This window comes from Microchirus variegatus (genome assembly GCF_963457635.1).
Source record: "Microchirus variegatus genome assembly, chromosome: 23".
Classification (NCBI taxonomy): domain Eukaryota; kingdom Metazoa; phylum Chordata; class Actinopteri; order Pleuronectiformes; family Soleidae; genus Microchirus; species Microchirus variegatus.
Genome location: NC_139824.1, coordinates 6804609 through 6817966, shown reverse-complemented (window position 1 = coordinate 6817966; position 13358 = coordinate 6804609). Strand labels below are relative to the sequence as shown.

At 38.7% G+C, this 13358-nt stretch overlaps 1 protein-coding gene across 1 annotated transcript; it reads right to left on the bottom strand.

Annotated features, from left to right (window-relative positions):
* Positions 1 to 595: 595 nt before the first annotated feature.
* parn (poly(A)-specific ribonuclease (deadenylation nuclease)) lies at positions 596 to 11006 on the bottom strand. The gene is made up of 26 exons (XM_083909151.1): positions 10980 to 11006; positions 10670 to 10747; positions 10500 to 10579; positions 9081 to 9148; positions 8564 to 8645; positions 8409 to 8469; positions 8107 to 8275; positions 7971 to 8033; positions 7819 to 7857; positions 7705 to 7747; positions 7541 to 7621; positions 7364 to 7420; positions 7135 to 7212; positions 6977 to 7020; positions 6842 to 6884; positions 6207 to 6282; positions 6004 to 6114; positions 5850 to 5919; positions 5710 to 5765; positions 4419 to 4505; positions 4248 to 4322; positions 3987 to 4164; positions 3292 to 3416; positions 2536 to 2602; positions 2287 to 2444; positions 596 to 717 (listed from the first exon to the last, which is right to left on the bottom strand). Exons 1-26 carry the CDS (start codon positions 10996 to 10998, stop codon positions 671 to 673), a joined length of 2055 nt encoding a protein of 684 aa, XP_083765277.1. The 5' UTR covers positions 10999 to 11006; the 3' UTR covers positions 596 to 670.
* Positions 11007 to 13358: the final 2352 nt, after the last annotated feature.

Sequence of the window (13358 nt, the reverse complement as noted above, 5' to 3'; positions counted from 1 at the left end):
ATAATAAGCACCTCATGAAGGGAAATGCCACCAACAATTAATATCATATTATCATTGATGAGCTAATTTATGTCTTGATAAAACTGAGGGAGTTGACGGAACATACATTTTAAAATGGGGGAACTATCCGACTCCATTAAAATATTAAACAACCCTGACATTATAAACTACAGGACCCGTCAGGTGGCATTTTATCGTTCACAGGTTATGAAACGGGGGACACAAAGACAAGTGACAGTACATCTCAGATGCACAAACTCTCTCTCTCACACACGTCACGCTTCCAAAATACTAGACTGACCAGAGGTGATGCGTTTTTAAAACTGAATCATGAAGGTGACAGCACGGCTGTGGTGGCACATGAGAAGAAAAATGATATCCGTAGATATTAAGATATATTTGAGTTTGCCTGCTCCTCGTTGTGTGCGATCAAAATATGGCAGCTGTCATTATTATGGCTTGTGTTTTTCGCTTACGATAGTCCAGTCAAAATAGCTTAGCTGGTAGCTCTGGACCCCGGTATCCGGAGCTTTTGAGAGAATGAATGGATTTAGGGCATGCACCGCTCCCAGTAATGTACGACCTTTTCAGGAGAGTGCACCAAGTGCTTAGGAAGAGACTGAGCAGGAGTCCAGTGTTTGACAGTGGCCTCTCTGCTCCTCACCTCTCGCTACCAGACTTCTGGGACTTCGAACAGTGATGCTCCCGAGTTGGTTGCTGTGAAAGAGAGGGAGAGAGGTTAAGGCAGGAAGCTCAGGTCAGACATCTTGATTTGCAGCGACTGTGCAGTCGATTATCGAGTTTCATCTCAACATTTAATATTTTGGGATTGAGGCGCTCTGTACTGAGCCCCTCCCACTAGATGAACAGATGTCTCTCCAATATTCAAGCCTTTTACGCAAGATATTGTTCAAGCCTTTTAGACTCTTCAGGTTCTTCTGCAGCATAGACAGTTGTAGCATCACAGTTGCAATGTTGAGATGCAGCTGCTTGGAAAAACAGCCAACAAGGGCAGCCACCATCTGTGGACTGTACTGTGATCTGTGTGGCCGGCACAAGCCTAGAACCTGAGGCTGAATTTCTGCCCCTGAAGAAAGACTTGTTTCTTCCCCCAAAACAACATGTAGGCTGTTGATGTTGCAGACATTAAAATAGGTTAGGGGGTTTCAGTGTGGTATTAGGCTATAGTCATTATTATTTTTGTTTAGCGGATTAAGTTAAATAGGCTATGAATTTATTTAACCTAATGACCAAATGAAGACTTGATGCACAGGTGCAGTTGTAGATCTCCGACCTCATCCGAGCACTTTTAATGGCGTAAGTCGGGTTCATTTATTTAATCAATTTATTTTATTTGGACACAAACAAACGCATCTTTCTAATTGGCAGGTTAAAAAAAAAAAGAAGAAAAAAAAAAAAAGCCTGAGCTCAGGGTAATGATGTCACAATAAGCCCAAAGAGACCTTGACATTGACCACTAGTTAATTCATTAGCCCTTTGGTTACTTCCGCAGACATCCAAAACTGCATTACCTTACGTTGTTGCAAGATTAGAAACACTTGGATTTCACCAAGCCAATTAGCAGAGATCCAGCAGTGTCACAAAGTGTCGTCGTGAAATTTGAACAATAACGGAAGGCAAAAAGTACAGCCACGTGGTAAAATATAATTAAGGCTAATGATGGAAAGTCGTTGATTTTCTAGATGAAAATATAGCAAAACAAAAAAGTAGTATTTTTTTTAAGGTTTAAATTTTAAACATCAGAGTGCCCTGTAAAGAGTTAACCAAGTAAGAATATATTCATATTTCGGTTTCTTTTAGTCCATTTGTCATTTCTCTGGACCTCACATACAGTGTAGTTATCTATCAGGAAAGGCTGCACATCAACCAAATCACTGATGCAATTAGCAGGAAGTCGGGATGCCTGGAAGCTGCACTAAACAGCAGCACACTGAGCTACGCCTCGACTCAGTCAAAGAACAGAGCAGCAACAGCCATGATGCATGACTTATTTGAACACAAACGGAACAAACGTCCATGACGAACAAACAGTGTTGACTGGTGGTTTCCCAGCTTTCCTTTAGTGTCATGATTGTGTGAAATATGATATGGAGTAATCACTCCATTGATTCCATAATATTTAGGCTAATACAACGTTAACCATCAAATACTGGTAAAGGCTGCTATAACTGTATTAACGGTACATTTTAAATAAAGTCATTACAAATTCAATGGTTTCCTAAACATTTTATTAATTAAATAAGACAAAAAAAAACAAAAACACACCTTCAGACTTCTTTTTCTCGCCCTTTCGACTCTTCTTTGATCGGCCTGTCGCTCGTTGCCAGGTGACCGTTCCCTCTGCGTTGTTGGCTGGATCTGCGTCCTCGGGACTTTCCTCCTCATCAGGGACTGGGCTTAAACTGGCTGAATCTGATACATCTCTGCAGAGTACAGCAACCAATAAGTGGCTTTACGACACTACAAAAAAAAAAAAAACACAATAGCACAAATGATCACCTCCATTTCACTTACGTCGTCTTCAGCCATCCCTCCGACGTCTTGCTCTCAACAGCGTCAGCATTTGCCTGTCCACTTGCATCTAAGAAACACAGTGTAGAGTGAAACATGAGATTAGATTAGAGTGCTTTAAACAGTATGTGTGCATCATCTCATAATTCACAAAATATAGACATGACCTTTAAATTTAAAAGAATATCAGTGTGTAAGAATTGGGCCATCACTTTTAATTTGAAATTTGATCTTGGGGGAGCGGGGAGTTTGAAAATCTGATCAAGTTCAAAATATACAACTAAGAAGCACATCAGATAACATTTATAGTAATTGCTAATTTTCAAATCGCAGGAGGCGCGATATTTGCTAAAATGTGTCAAAATATAATTTTAGATTAATTATCGTCACTCTACAGAGAACATGTTTGTTTCTTACAGATCTGCACAAATATCAGACTATAATCCTTTTTAATTTGTTTTTCATATGAAAAAGAGTTTAAAAATAAAGAAATCACCATTCCCTTGGATACAATCGCAATTCCTGTCAAAATAATCAATTCGATTTTATTCAAAACTGTTCAGCCTTAATAGTGAATGGTCTATTCAGGTGGCCAAAAATCTAGTCTTCAATTAATTACTCGGCCACAGTCATGACGATTATTCAAAATGACACCTGCTCTCTGCCTCGGGCCACACTGGGTCCCTGCTTAGTTATTTCTTGGGGGAAATCTGAGTGTCTAAATCAGGAAAGAACAGGCGTATGCATGTGTTCACACACCATCAGTTTTCATTTTCTTGCTGCCTGTGCTATCCAGGTATGAGTAGTGACTCCAGCCATCTGTAATTTGTTCTCCAGTCCCCTGCTCTCCGTGAACTGGACTGATGCTGCGTTTCCTCAAACCCCTGAAACAAAATATAGAAGGAAGTTTTGGATACCTGGCAACAGAAAATGCTCAGTGCGTTTACATGCAATGTTAAGTCTGATTTCAATCGGACTAAGACAAAAATTTGTTTTTTTTTTAATGTCACGTAAACACGTTAGTCTGACTAAATTCAAGGTAGTCTTAGTCGGACTAACGTACCTAGATAATGCGATTCATAGTCCGATTACTCCTGCATGTATACGCTTAGTCGTACTGGAGTTGGACTTGGCGTTTTGCACATGTACCAAAATTTCCTCTCCTGTCTTTGAACCCGACGTAGAAGGAAAGATGTATAGACTGCAGCACCGTTGCCGGAAATCAGACAGTGGCTGTGTTTTTCTCTGGAAACCACAAGAGCCAGGCTCCATCTAATTTGTATCACGATTAACGTGTATGAAATGTACAGAACCACAGCACAATCCATCTCATCATTCGGTTTGCTTTTCTGTGACAAAGGTCAACAGGAAACATGACCGTAGCTCAATTAAACTGCATGTAAACACACCGACAGAATCAGATTTTTTTTTTTTTTTTAAAAACAAAGCTGTACCTGCAATATCCAAAACTGCCTGCAGCGGTGGTGGTGTAGTGAGGTTTCACCCAGCCGTCTTCACCCCAGGTTTTGTTGGTTTGCCCGAGCTTCTTCTCGTCCTGCTGCTGCTTGCCCTGGATATGCTCTGCATACGTTTGGATCCTGTAACTCTCTGCATAGCGACTGGTGTTCATAGCTGCAGGATGAAAAGGATTTTTTAGATTGCGACAACATTACCGATAGAGTCCTGAATGCTGTGAGGAAGGTGGTCAAACTCACCGATCTGCACCTGGTCTGTTTGACTCAGGGACACAAACGCAGATGTGTCATCTATCCATGAAACCTGGATATTTCCTGAGTAGATAAAAAAAAAAAAGAAGGTAGAAAGTGAGAGAGAAAATATGGCTCTGGCTATTAAGCAAGTAGAATGCAAAAATAAACATGTCTTACCAAAGGCACTAAAAAGCTGGTAGAGGTCACTTGTCTTCCATTCTTTTGGGAAAGCGACATGCAGGACATGGTCTCTTTTGGGTTGTACTGTCAGTGGAGAACAGATTAGCAGGAAAGAACAGTGGAGGGTGAGAGGTCATGTTAATCACCACTCAAATGTGCTAGTATTCCTTTCGTTAACTGAACAGCAATACTTGGCTTAGCGCTGTAAAGTTGCATCATACAGAAAATGCCAATATTCACATAAATTAATTAAAATGATAACATTTAGGCCTGAGGTTTTTGTTTTGCAATATTTAGATGTAGTCAGAAATGCTAATAGACCTCTGTACCCTTCTCAAAAAAAAGACAGTCTGTAGTCAAGCTGTGTTAAAATGTAGACGACAGTGGAAAATGGAGACATAGTTAAAGACAAATGCTAGTTTGGATAATTCTTTCCTGGACAGAAAATTAAGTGAACTTCAGCAAAGGTTAGCCAACTCCCATCTGTCTTGCACATCATCTCTGGATATGTGTGTGTGGTGTTTTTTTTTATATATATATATATATATATATATATATATATATATATATATATATAAATAAATAATTTTTTTTAATAAATACAGCCCGTTACTGCCATCTTGTTTCCGACGAGCAAAAATGAGCCAACCTTTTTTAAAGTTTGTAAAAACAAAGATGGACAGTGCGCAACAGGGGTTGAGTGCACTTTCTTATTACCATGTCTCAGAAACATTCTGTTGGTGCAAACACGAGCTCTGAAATGTTTAAAATTGGGATGGTACTTGTACATATTTTACAGACATCCCCTTTAAACCACCCTGCTCTCCTGATTTGCCTCCGTCACATTTTCAATAAATGCACAAATAATTTATTCACTGGATTAAAAAAAATAAAATAAAGCATAGCACAATTTACTGCAACAACTGCCAGCAGGTGCCGCCATTTTCCTACTTTACGGCAAGATGGCATAGATTAAAAATTGCACACATTTGATTTGGAGCTATTCTGTGGAAGCTGTTGCTCCTTTCCACCCTTTCAAAAATGATCATTTCTGACTTCCCCTCACATGACACGGTCAGAAACAAAAAAAAAAAAAAAAGAATGTTTGGTAAACAGTTGAGAGCAGGAGTTCAACTCTACCCAATGCATGTGATACTTTAAATTGAGGCAGTGACATCATCTGTGATGTCATTGCCTTTGTTACTATTGGTCAAAAACTCCAGACTGTACCTTTACATTATGTCAAAACAACAATCCTAATTAAGCATTAACTGTGCATTTTACTCACAATCTGGTCCAGTAATGTTGAGGTAGGGAATATCGATAATCCTCATCAGGAAAAGCCTTGAAAACATTAAATAGATATAATTAACCATTACATGCAGGACTTAAACACGAGACCAAATAAATGTATGAGCATCTTCTTACTTGTTGAAGAAAGGCTCAATGAGTTTGGATCGAGCAGAGATGTAAGACTTAGGCGGAGTCAAGAAAGAGCCTGAAAAGCAAAATCAACGTTGACAATATGTACTTGGACACTTGGCTTTGTAAGCAGAAAGAGTGCTGTGTGCATGAGCGTTACCCAGGTAGTTGGCCATAGAGATGAAACAGAGGCCAGTGATGTAGGCATCGTAACCTGCCTCATGGAGCTGCTCCTGGGCTGTGTCATACCTGGGGAAGCCCTCTGCCGTTTCTTAAGCAGTAGGAAGGGGGGGAAAAAAGCAGTCAGCAGGATTTAACACAGTGAAGAGTTGAGGAATGAGACAAAAAAAATGTTCCCCTCACCAACTTGTGGTGCCTTGAAGGGGCAACTGTTCAATTGTTTCTCCAGTTCTGCTAGAGATGTGTTAGTGATATGTTCCTGCAGCACAAAAAAAGGACAAAAGAATCATAAACCCTTCTTAAAGTCGTGGCATTTCTCTCATAGTGCCAATAGCTTCCGCTTCTGAATGTAATTCCTGTTAAAATGAGCTGCAAGTGTCTTGTTGCCATATAGATTGGTATTTAGAGAAGACATCAGTACTGAATGGGCGTTACGGCAACAATAAATGAGTACTTCTCTCCACCACAGTCATCCATGTCTGCCGAGTTAATAAAAGAGGAAACTGTGAGTGATGTTTCTGAGATGGATGATGAGGAAATTTATATAGTCAGGAGTTGCAGAGGGAGAGACTAGACACAAGCAGGCAGGAGTCAATGGCATAGCACTCTAGAAGAGTCAAAGATAAACCACTTTTTGATATTATATTTGGAACCAGAAAACCACATGGATGCAGCCCACTTTGCCTGTGAGATGCTATCTGTCCTTTAATAAATGTTACCCCTCACCAAACATCTTCATTAGGTGCAAGTAAACAGACAATTTTCTCTTGAGTAGCTATCATTTAAAAAAAAACAGAACATCAACTTAAAATGCTTACCTTAAATGGCTGAGTGGAACCCATCAACTTGGTGTCCAAAAGTCTGCAATAAAATAGACAAGACTTTAAATAAAACATTAACAAAAAAAGGAACTTATGAAAACACAAAAGCTAATTTAGCCTAAGATATATTACCTTGGAAAGACACACATTGTGACCTCTTTGAAGTCTTGAAGATCCTGTAGAAAAGGCACAAATTAGGCACCGATGTTCTTCTACTTGTCATTTTGTGTAGGAAAACGTGAACATTTAGCAGCCATAAAGGCTCCACATTTAAAATATCCATTAAGTACCTCTGGAAGAGGACAGTAGAACTGGTGAATGGTATGCATCACATCCAACAGCATGTTGTGGCCAACCACAAGTTTACCCTGTCGACAAGTGGAATAAGTCACATTTAGAAAACTATACATTTGATAAAGTACTCATTTAAAGAAAAAAAAAACTTGAATTAGTTATGTTGGAAAGCTAGCTTTCACAAATTCCTTTGAAACAAAATGTGCAATGCAAGCATTGACTCACAGATTTGGAGATGGCATGAATGACCCTTGAAAAGCCAACAGCATCATTTAGCTCCTCCTGTTGGGGAAACGTAGTGTTTAAAAACAAAAACATTAGATTTAGTCTAAAAGTGTCACATTCACGCTGAAATTTAAAAACAAAAATGTATGCATTTCTACAACAAGACATTCATCTCACCTGCTCCCTCTCCACTTTCTGCTGTTCCATCTTCTTTCTCTCCTCATCATCAACTTTGCTGACCTGGATGTATCGCTCCTTCTGCAAGCACAGAAATCACATCTATAAATTTTACATAAAACAAAACTGGAGACAAGAGGAGATGAAATAAAACATCATCTCACTTTTTCGGTTTCTATCGTATCCACATGAAGCCCTTTGGGAAATCTGCGAGTGAGACAGAAATGTTAATCTACCACAACCCAACACATCAGGTACAAGAGAAGAGTGACGCTTACTTCCAGTTCAGTGTCTGGTAGATCAGCTTCCTCTGAAACCTTGAAAGGAGGTATAAATAAGACAAAATGCAAAGATTAAAATACAAAAACCAAATATATAAAAATTAACAGGATAGATGCAGCTTTTTTCTTTAAGAGGAGGTTTTAATTACCCAGTGCATGGCTCCAAGTCCAGAGTTTTCTCTGAGTTGGTGAAAAGCCCCTCGACTTTCTCTCTGATGTGAACAAAGAGTACAATGAACAAAAATAGTAATAAAACCTGGAAAACATAAGTGGTGCAATACTTACACCACCCTGTTGATGAAGTCTTTATGTTCATCAGGTACATGTGCAGGGCCTTTGGAGGATGAAGGTGATATGTAGGACGGCGTCCCCATACCGTTAGCATGTTGATTCCTCCTCTCCTCCATCTGCTCCCTTAGCTGTACCTCCTGATCTTGATTAAGATATGGGATTCCTTTGAAAACCAGAAAGAAAAATAATTTTACTTTGGTGCACCTTAAGTTCTGTGGTTGCTCTAGTATCTAGTCTAGTATGTTTAAGTTTTATAGATGATACAAGCACTGCAAAACACATTGTGTCAAGCTTACCATGACAAAACACTTTGTTGAAGTCAAATCCTTGACTGGCTAAAAAGTCGATACTCGAACTCTGTAAAAAAAAAAAAAAAACATACCTTGAAAGCAGGAACAATTTTTAACCTTTTGAATTAACCGTTCACAACAAAACAAAAAACAGCACTTACCTGACAGAGGAACTTTATGTCAGGAGACATCCTGTTGAACGGTTTCGGGAACACATAAAAATTGAAAGGCTTTATGATATACCTAGAGAGATGTGATCGATTGAGAGAAAAAAAGCAAATTAGTGAAACAAAGTTAAATCACTTCCACCATTAGTACATTGTTAACATTTATATACAATTTAAATGGCAGTGACTATGGAGATTAAGCTGAGACATTTGGTACATGGTAAAATGATCCTAGGGCCCTGGGGAAGTTTCCCACTTGATAATCCAGCTTTGATTAATTCAGAAGCCGGCACAGGGAGCAAATTATTTGTTAGTCTGACAGTTCAAATTATTCCTCTCCAGTTACTGTGTCCAAAAACTGTCCCCCAGGGGATTTGCAACAAGATGGCTGCTTCTCCCACTGTTTCAGAACCAAGTTGGGCTCAGAAAAAGACAAGATATTTAAGTTTGGACACATTACAGTGGGCTTTGGGAGAAGGATAACCGCTTAGGCACAGCGACGTTCACTCACTTTGATTTTGCCTGGTCGTATGTGAATGTACAAATTCCAAACTGGAACAGCAGAAAGTCCATGGAGTGCTGGTGGACAGAAAGCCAGGTTTTCAATAAGAACAAAACAAAAGACTCTTTCAAGATCAAGGAAGGAAACTAAGTTTTCTTCCGTGTGAGCACTGTGCATGTGGTCCAGGTGCTTGAATTCTGTATCTTGCAGTCTGTAAATGTGGAGTTAAAGCCCTGTGAGTCAGGGCCTGCCTGCCTGGCAGCACTTGGAAGTTGCTTGTTGATAATCCATGCATATTCATTTAGATTATTAGACATGGGGTGATATAAAAATATCCCATCACGTTCATCCCGTTTAAAAACAATTGCAATTCACAATATTGTAAAAACTGTTAATATGCATGAATGTATATATACTGTGCATTGATTCTGAAATGTTAACAGACTATATAGATTTGGCCAATTTAGCAGTCAGCAGTTAGCTGGCTCACATACAAATTCTTAAGACTTCTCTTCACAAAGCCTTCACCATAGCGTTGAGGTCTAGAGTTTAACTGGTTCAAATATAAGCAAGTGCAGCTTTGGTAAACAGCTGAGAGGTTGGCCCAATTATTTGGGGACAAATCACTTTTGCCAAGTACACTGGTCAATAACAAGCACATAAAGCCACAAAACACAACAGAGCGAAAACCTGACAAGCATTTTCAGCCATTTTAATTCAATACACTAGATGGCAGTAATGAAGCAGATTACAGATAAATTAGGAAACATTTTAGACGAAAATCATCATTAGGCCCACTTGGTGTCATGGTGTAATTTCAGGATATCACTTCCTCTATCAGGCATCTTGACTGCAGAGAGGGAACCGTGGTTTGCCTCAGCATAATGTTTAGCGATTGTGTGGACCATACTTCCTGTTCTGCCAGCATTTTAGTGTTTGTTTGTTTTATTTGACCAACATATCCAAGGCCACATGGACAAGTCGGCATGTAAATCACAGATGGGATTAAAAATATTTACTGAGGAAATGGAATGACTAGACTGACATTTTAACACCCCTTGTGGCAGTCGAAAATACATCACTAGGACTGTATGTTGCAGCATTTTTAAGCAATTTCAAATTTAATTTTCTCCATTTATGATCATCCAAGTGATTCGAAATTCACTACATCGATGCCAGATTAAATCTCCATGCGCGTGTTGGTTTATTCTGCACGCAGGACATCTATGGCCCGTGTGGCCATGCGGACAGAGCTTGTGCTACAATTTATCCGATAAAATGTTTACTTATTTTCTTCTTATTTTAAAGTGAGGGTCTCTGTGCGTGTAAACATTGTGTAGAGCCGTTGAAAATGTGACTGGTCATATTTAGCTGCTCTTATAAAATATGACTGATTTAAGTGTGCAAGAGTAACTAAACTGTGCTGACCTTTTTCAGCTTCGTGTAACGTTCCTCTGGCGTGTCCAGTCCGTTGGTTAATGCACTGACATTAGGACCATCGCTTATCCCTTCAAACATAGAAAAAAAAGAAAATAAATTAATGTTTGGAGACGCAACGTTTCTATTAAACACGCAGCTTAAACACTGAACACCATTACCTGAAAATTCTCCATCGATTGCGAGAAAGTCAGCCTCTTCAATCGCGCTGTACACCTCCTTCAAACAGCTTTTAAAATCTGGTGAAAGTGAAAAACGCATAATAATACTATGTTAGCGCGATGCAGAGCGCTTGCGTCCGATACTGTAGCATCGCAGCTACCAAGCTAGTTAGCCGGCTAACTAGTAGCAAAAACACAGTAATTGAAGAGTCTTATCCACAAATAATATATCACGTGCTTCTGCTACGCTGTAGACACATTAAAGTCAACCAAAACAAATCATGTGTGCTACGCCTGGCTGACTACTTACTTTTCCGTGTCACCTCCATCTTTGTACAATGACTGAACCCGGCAGACAGCTAACGCTACCTCCGTCAACTGGCGTTTAACCTGGCGTACGAACACTTCCGGGCCGCTGGTGCCACGAGACGATCTACCGGTGTTTTTATACGTAGTTATTTTATTTACTCAAAAAAGATAAAACATTTGGGGGTTAACAAAATACACAAAATATCTGCTTATATGATAAAACCATTAGTCAAAGTAAAAATGTGAATTTTTTTTATGTTCCTCGGACAAAATACACACAATAAAATTCTGACTCACCATTCACAACTAATAATCCAGATAAACTAGATCCATGGTTCTCAAACTGTGGTACATGTACCACCAGTGGTATGCATGCTTCATCTGGTGGTACTTGGAGGAAAATATATATAAATAGTGTTCTGAAAGTGAAACAAGTAACAAAACAAATACAATGAAATGAAAGAATAATTATTATATATATTAATAATTAGCTATACCAGTGTCTGAAGTATATGTAAGGAAGAGGAGGGTGGTGATAAGATAGTGCTGTTTTTTGATCTACATAAAGAACAAGGATATTAAATCTCTATAAAAACAAGACATTCATTAATTAATTTTATTCAGTAATCAGTACCCACGCTGTTACATTTAACTAGTTAAATAAACATGTCAAATTGTTATTACTATTATATGCACTACTTATTTTGAATGTGTGATAAAATACTTGTCTGATATTTGTTTTCAAGTGTTCTCAAGTTGTTATTTTCCATATTTGATTGTGCACTCAAATTAAGCTTTAGAAACACTCTCCCATGCTGTTTGTTTTAAACAAAGTGATTATGATACACATTCAATTGTAAGATACAAGAAATAGGCAAGAAACAAGAAAACTACAAGGGGAAAAAAGGACACGAGGACAACACCAAATCTGATTTATAAACCCAGAAACAAAAATGGAGCCAATACAAACGAAGCATCTGACACAGTCATACCGCCTTGATGGGATGGACACTTGGTTCTGTAATTAATCTTGCTCTACCTGTTAATCTAGCAGTTAATCTGCTCTGTGACTTCTGTGGCTTCAAAGCAAAGGTGCTTTAAGAGACACGGAAATGTCTCCTCTAACAGAAAAAAAGAGAAAACTGACGTCATCTGACGTCTGTGAGCTGTTCTGGTCAATGAGTAAGCGATGACATCACAGGAAATCCGTTTATTTAAATATACACTTTTGTTGTGGTGACTTCTTTAAAAAAAGAAGCTGCATATGTGTATTTAATTCCTGTCTGAAATGAATGTCGACATGCCCACACTGTGTACTGTACACCAACAGTCTTTATTTCCCGTAAATGCTTCTTATGTCTATTCCAGCTGAGATCTCCTGATGCAAGTGTTCAAGGAAGTTAACGTTAGTAATACCCACGACGCTGTTGCTTTGAGTTACAGTTACAATTGATGTAAAATGCCATGTTTGTGCTTCTATCCTTCTGCCAAAGTGAAGAAACGCCATCTGAGAGAAGGCAGAATGCTCTGTCCTGGCTTACATATCCACTTTATGGTGCTTTATACAACACAACACAACACAACACAACACAACACAACACAACACAACACAACACAACACACTGAAATCTGTGCTTGCAGCCCATTTGGCTCTTTAAAAAGACCATCCATCCATCCATCTTCTACTGCTTTATCCTGCACATAAGGGTGAAGGATACATGCAGAGAATAATTGAATAAAGTATCTGACTACTTGATATTTATATTATATTGTATTACATGCTGAGCAATTCCACAACATTACACTTACAGAAGATGGCCTTGCTAAATAAATAAATCACACAATTAGACATGACTTATACGTGGATGTATAATAAATAGATGTGACGTAGAGATCAATATTTATTACTGTCCTTGTCAGCACTTTGCCAAACTTCCTCATCTTGTAGGGCTGACAAATGTGTGAACCACAGGAGGGCGCTATGCTCCACCATATCAGATTTGTCATCTTGTTTTTCAAATTTACCTTTGATCGTGAATCCTCTGCCACATTTTTTGTCATCATGATAAAGACACGTCCCTTTATATAGATTTAGGTCAACACACACTTACACTATGTTAGTGGGGACAAAATCATGTATTCACTCAAACACAGCTGTTCTGAGCTGTGGCTTCTGGTTCATAAGTCCTTACAAAAATATACATACAAGTAAACACACCAACACACATGTTTGCTCACCTATAGGACTTTATTGTGAATGTATGTGTACAGTTGAAACGTCAATGTAAGGTTTATGCCACAGCTGCCCTACATTAACAGCATTGATAATCATCAAAATCATCTTTTCTGTTTCTGTAATGGTTAATACACCTGTATGTAG

What these genes read in the sequence shown, in the direction of transcription:
- parn (XM_083909151.1), bottom strand. An exon ending in ATACGATAGAAACCGAAAAA is followed by an intron (nt 7,622 to 7,704) that starts GTGAGATGATGT and finishes CTGTGCTTGCAG; the next exon opens with AAGGAGCGATACATCCAGGT. An exon ending in GAGGGATGGCTGAAGACGAC is followed by an intron (nt 2,445 to 2,535) that starts GTAAGTGAAATG and finishes TGTACTCTGCAG; the next exon opens with AGATGTATCAGATTCAGCCA.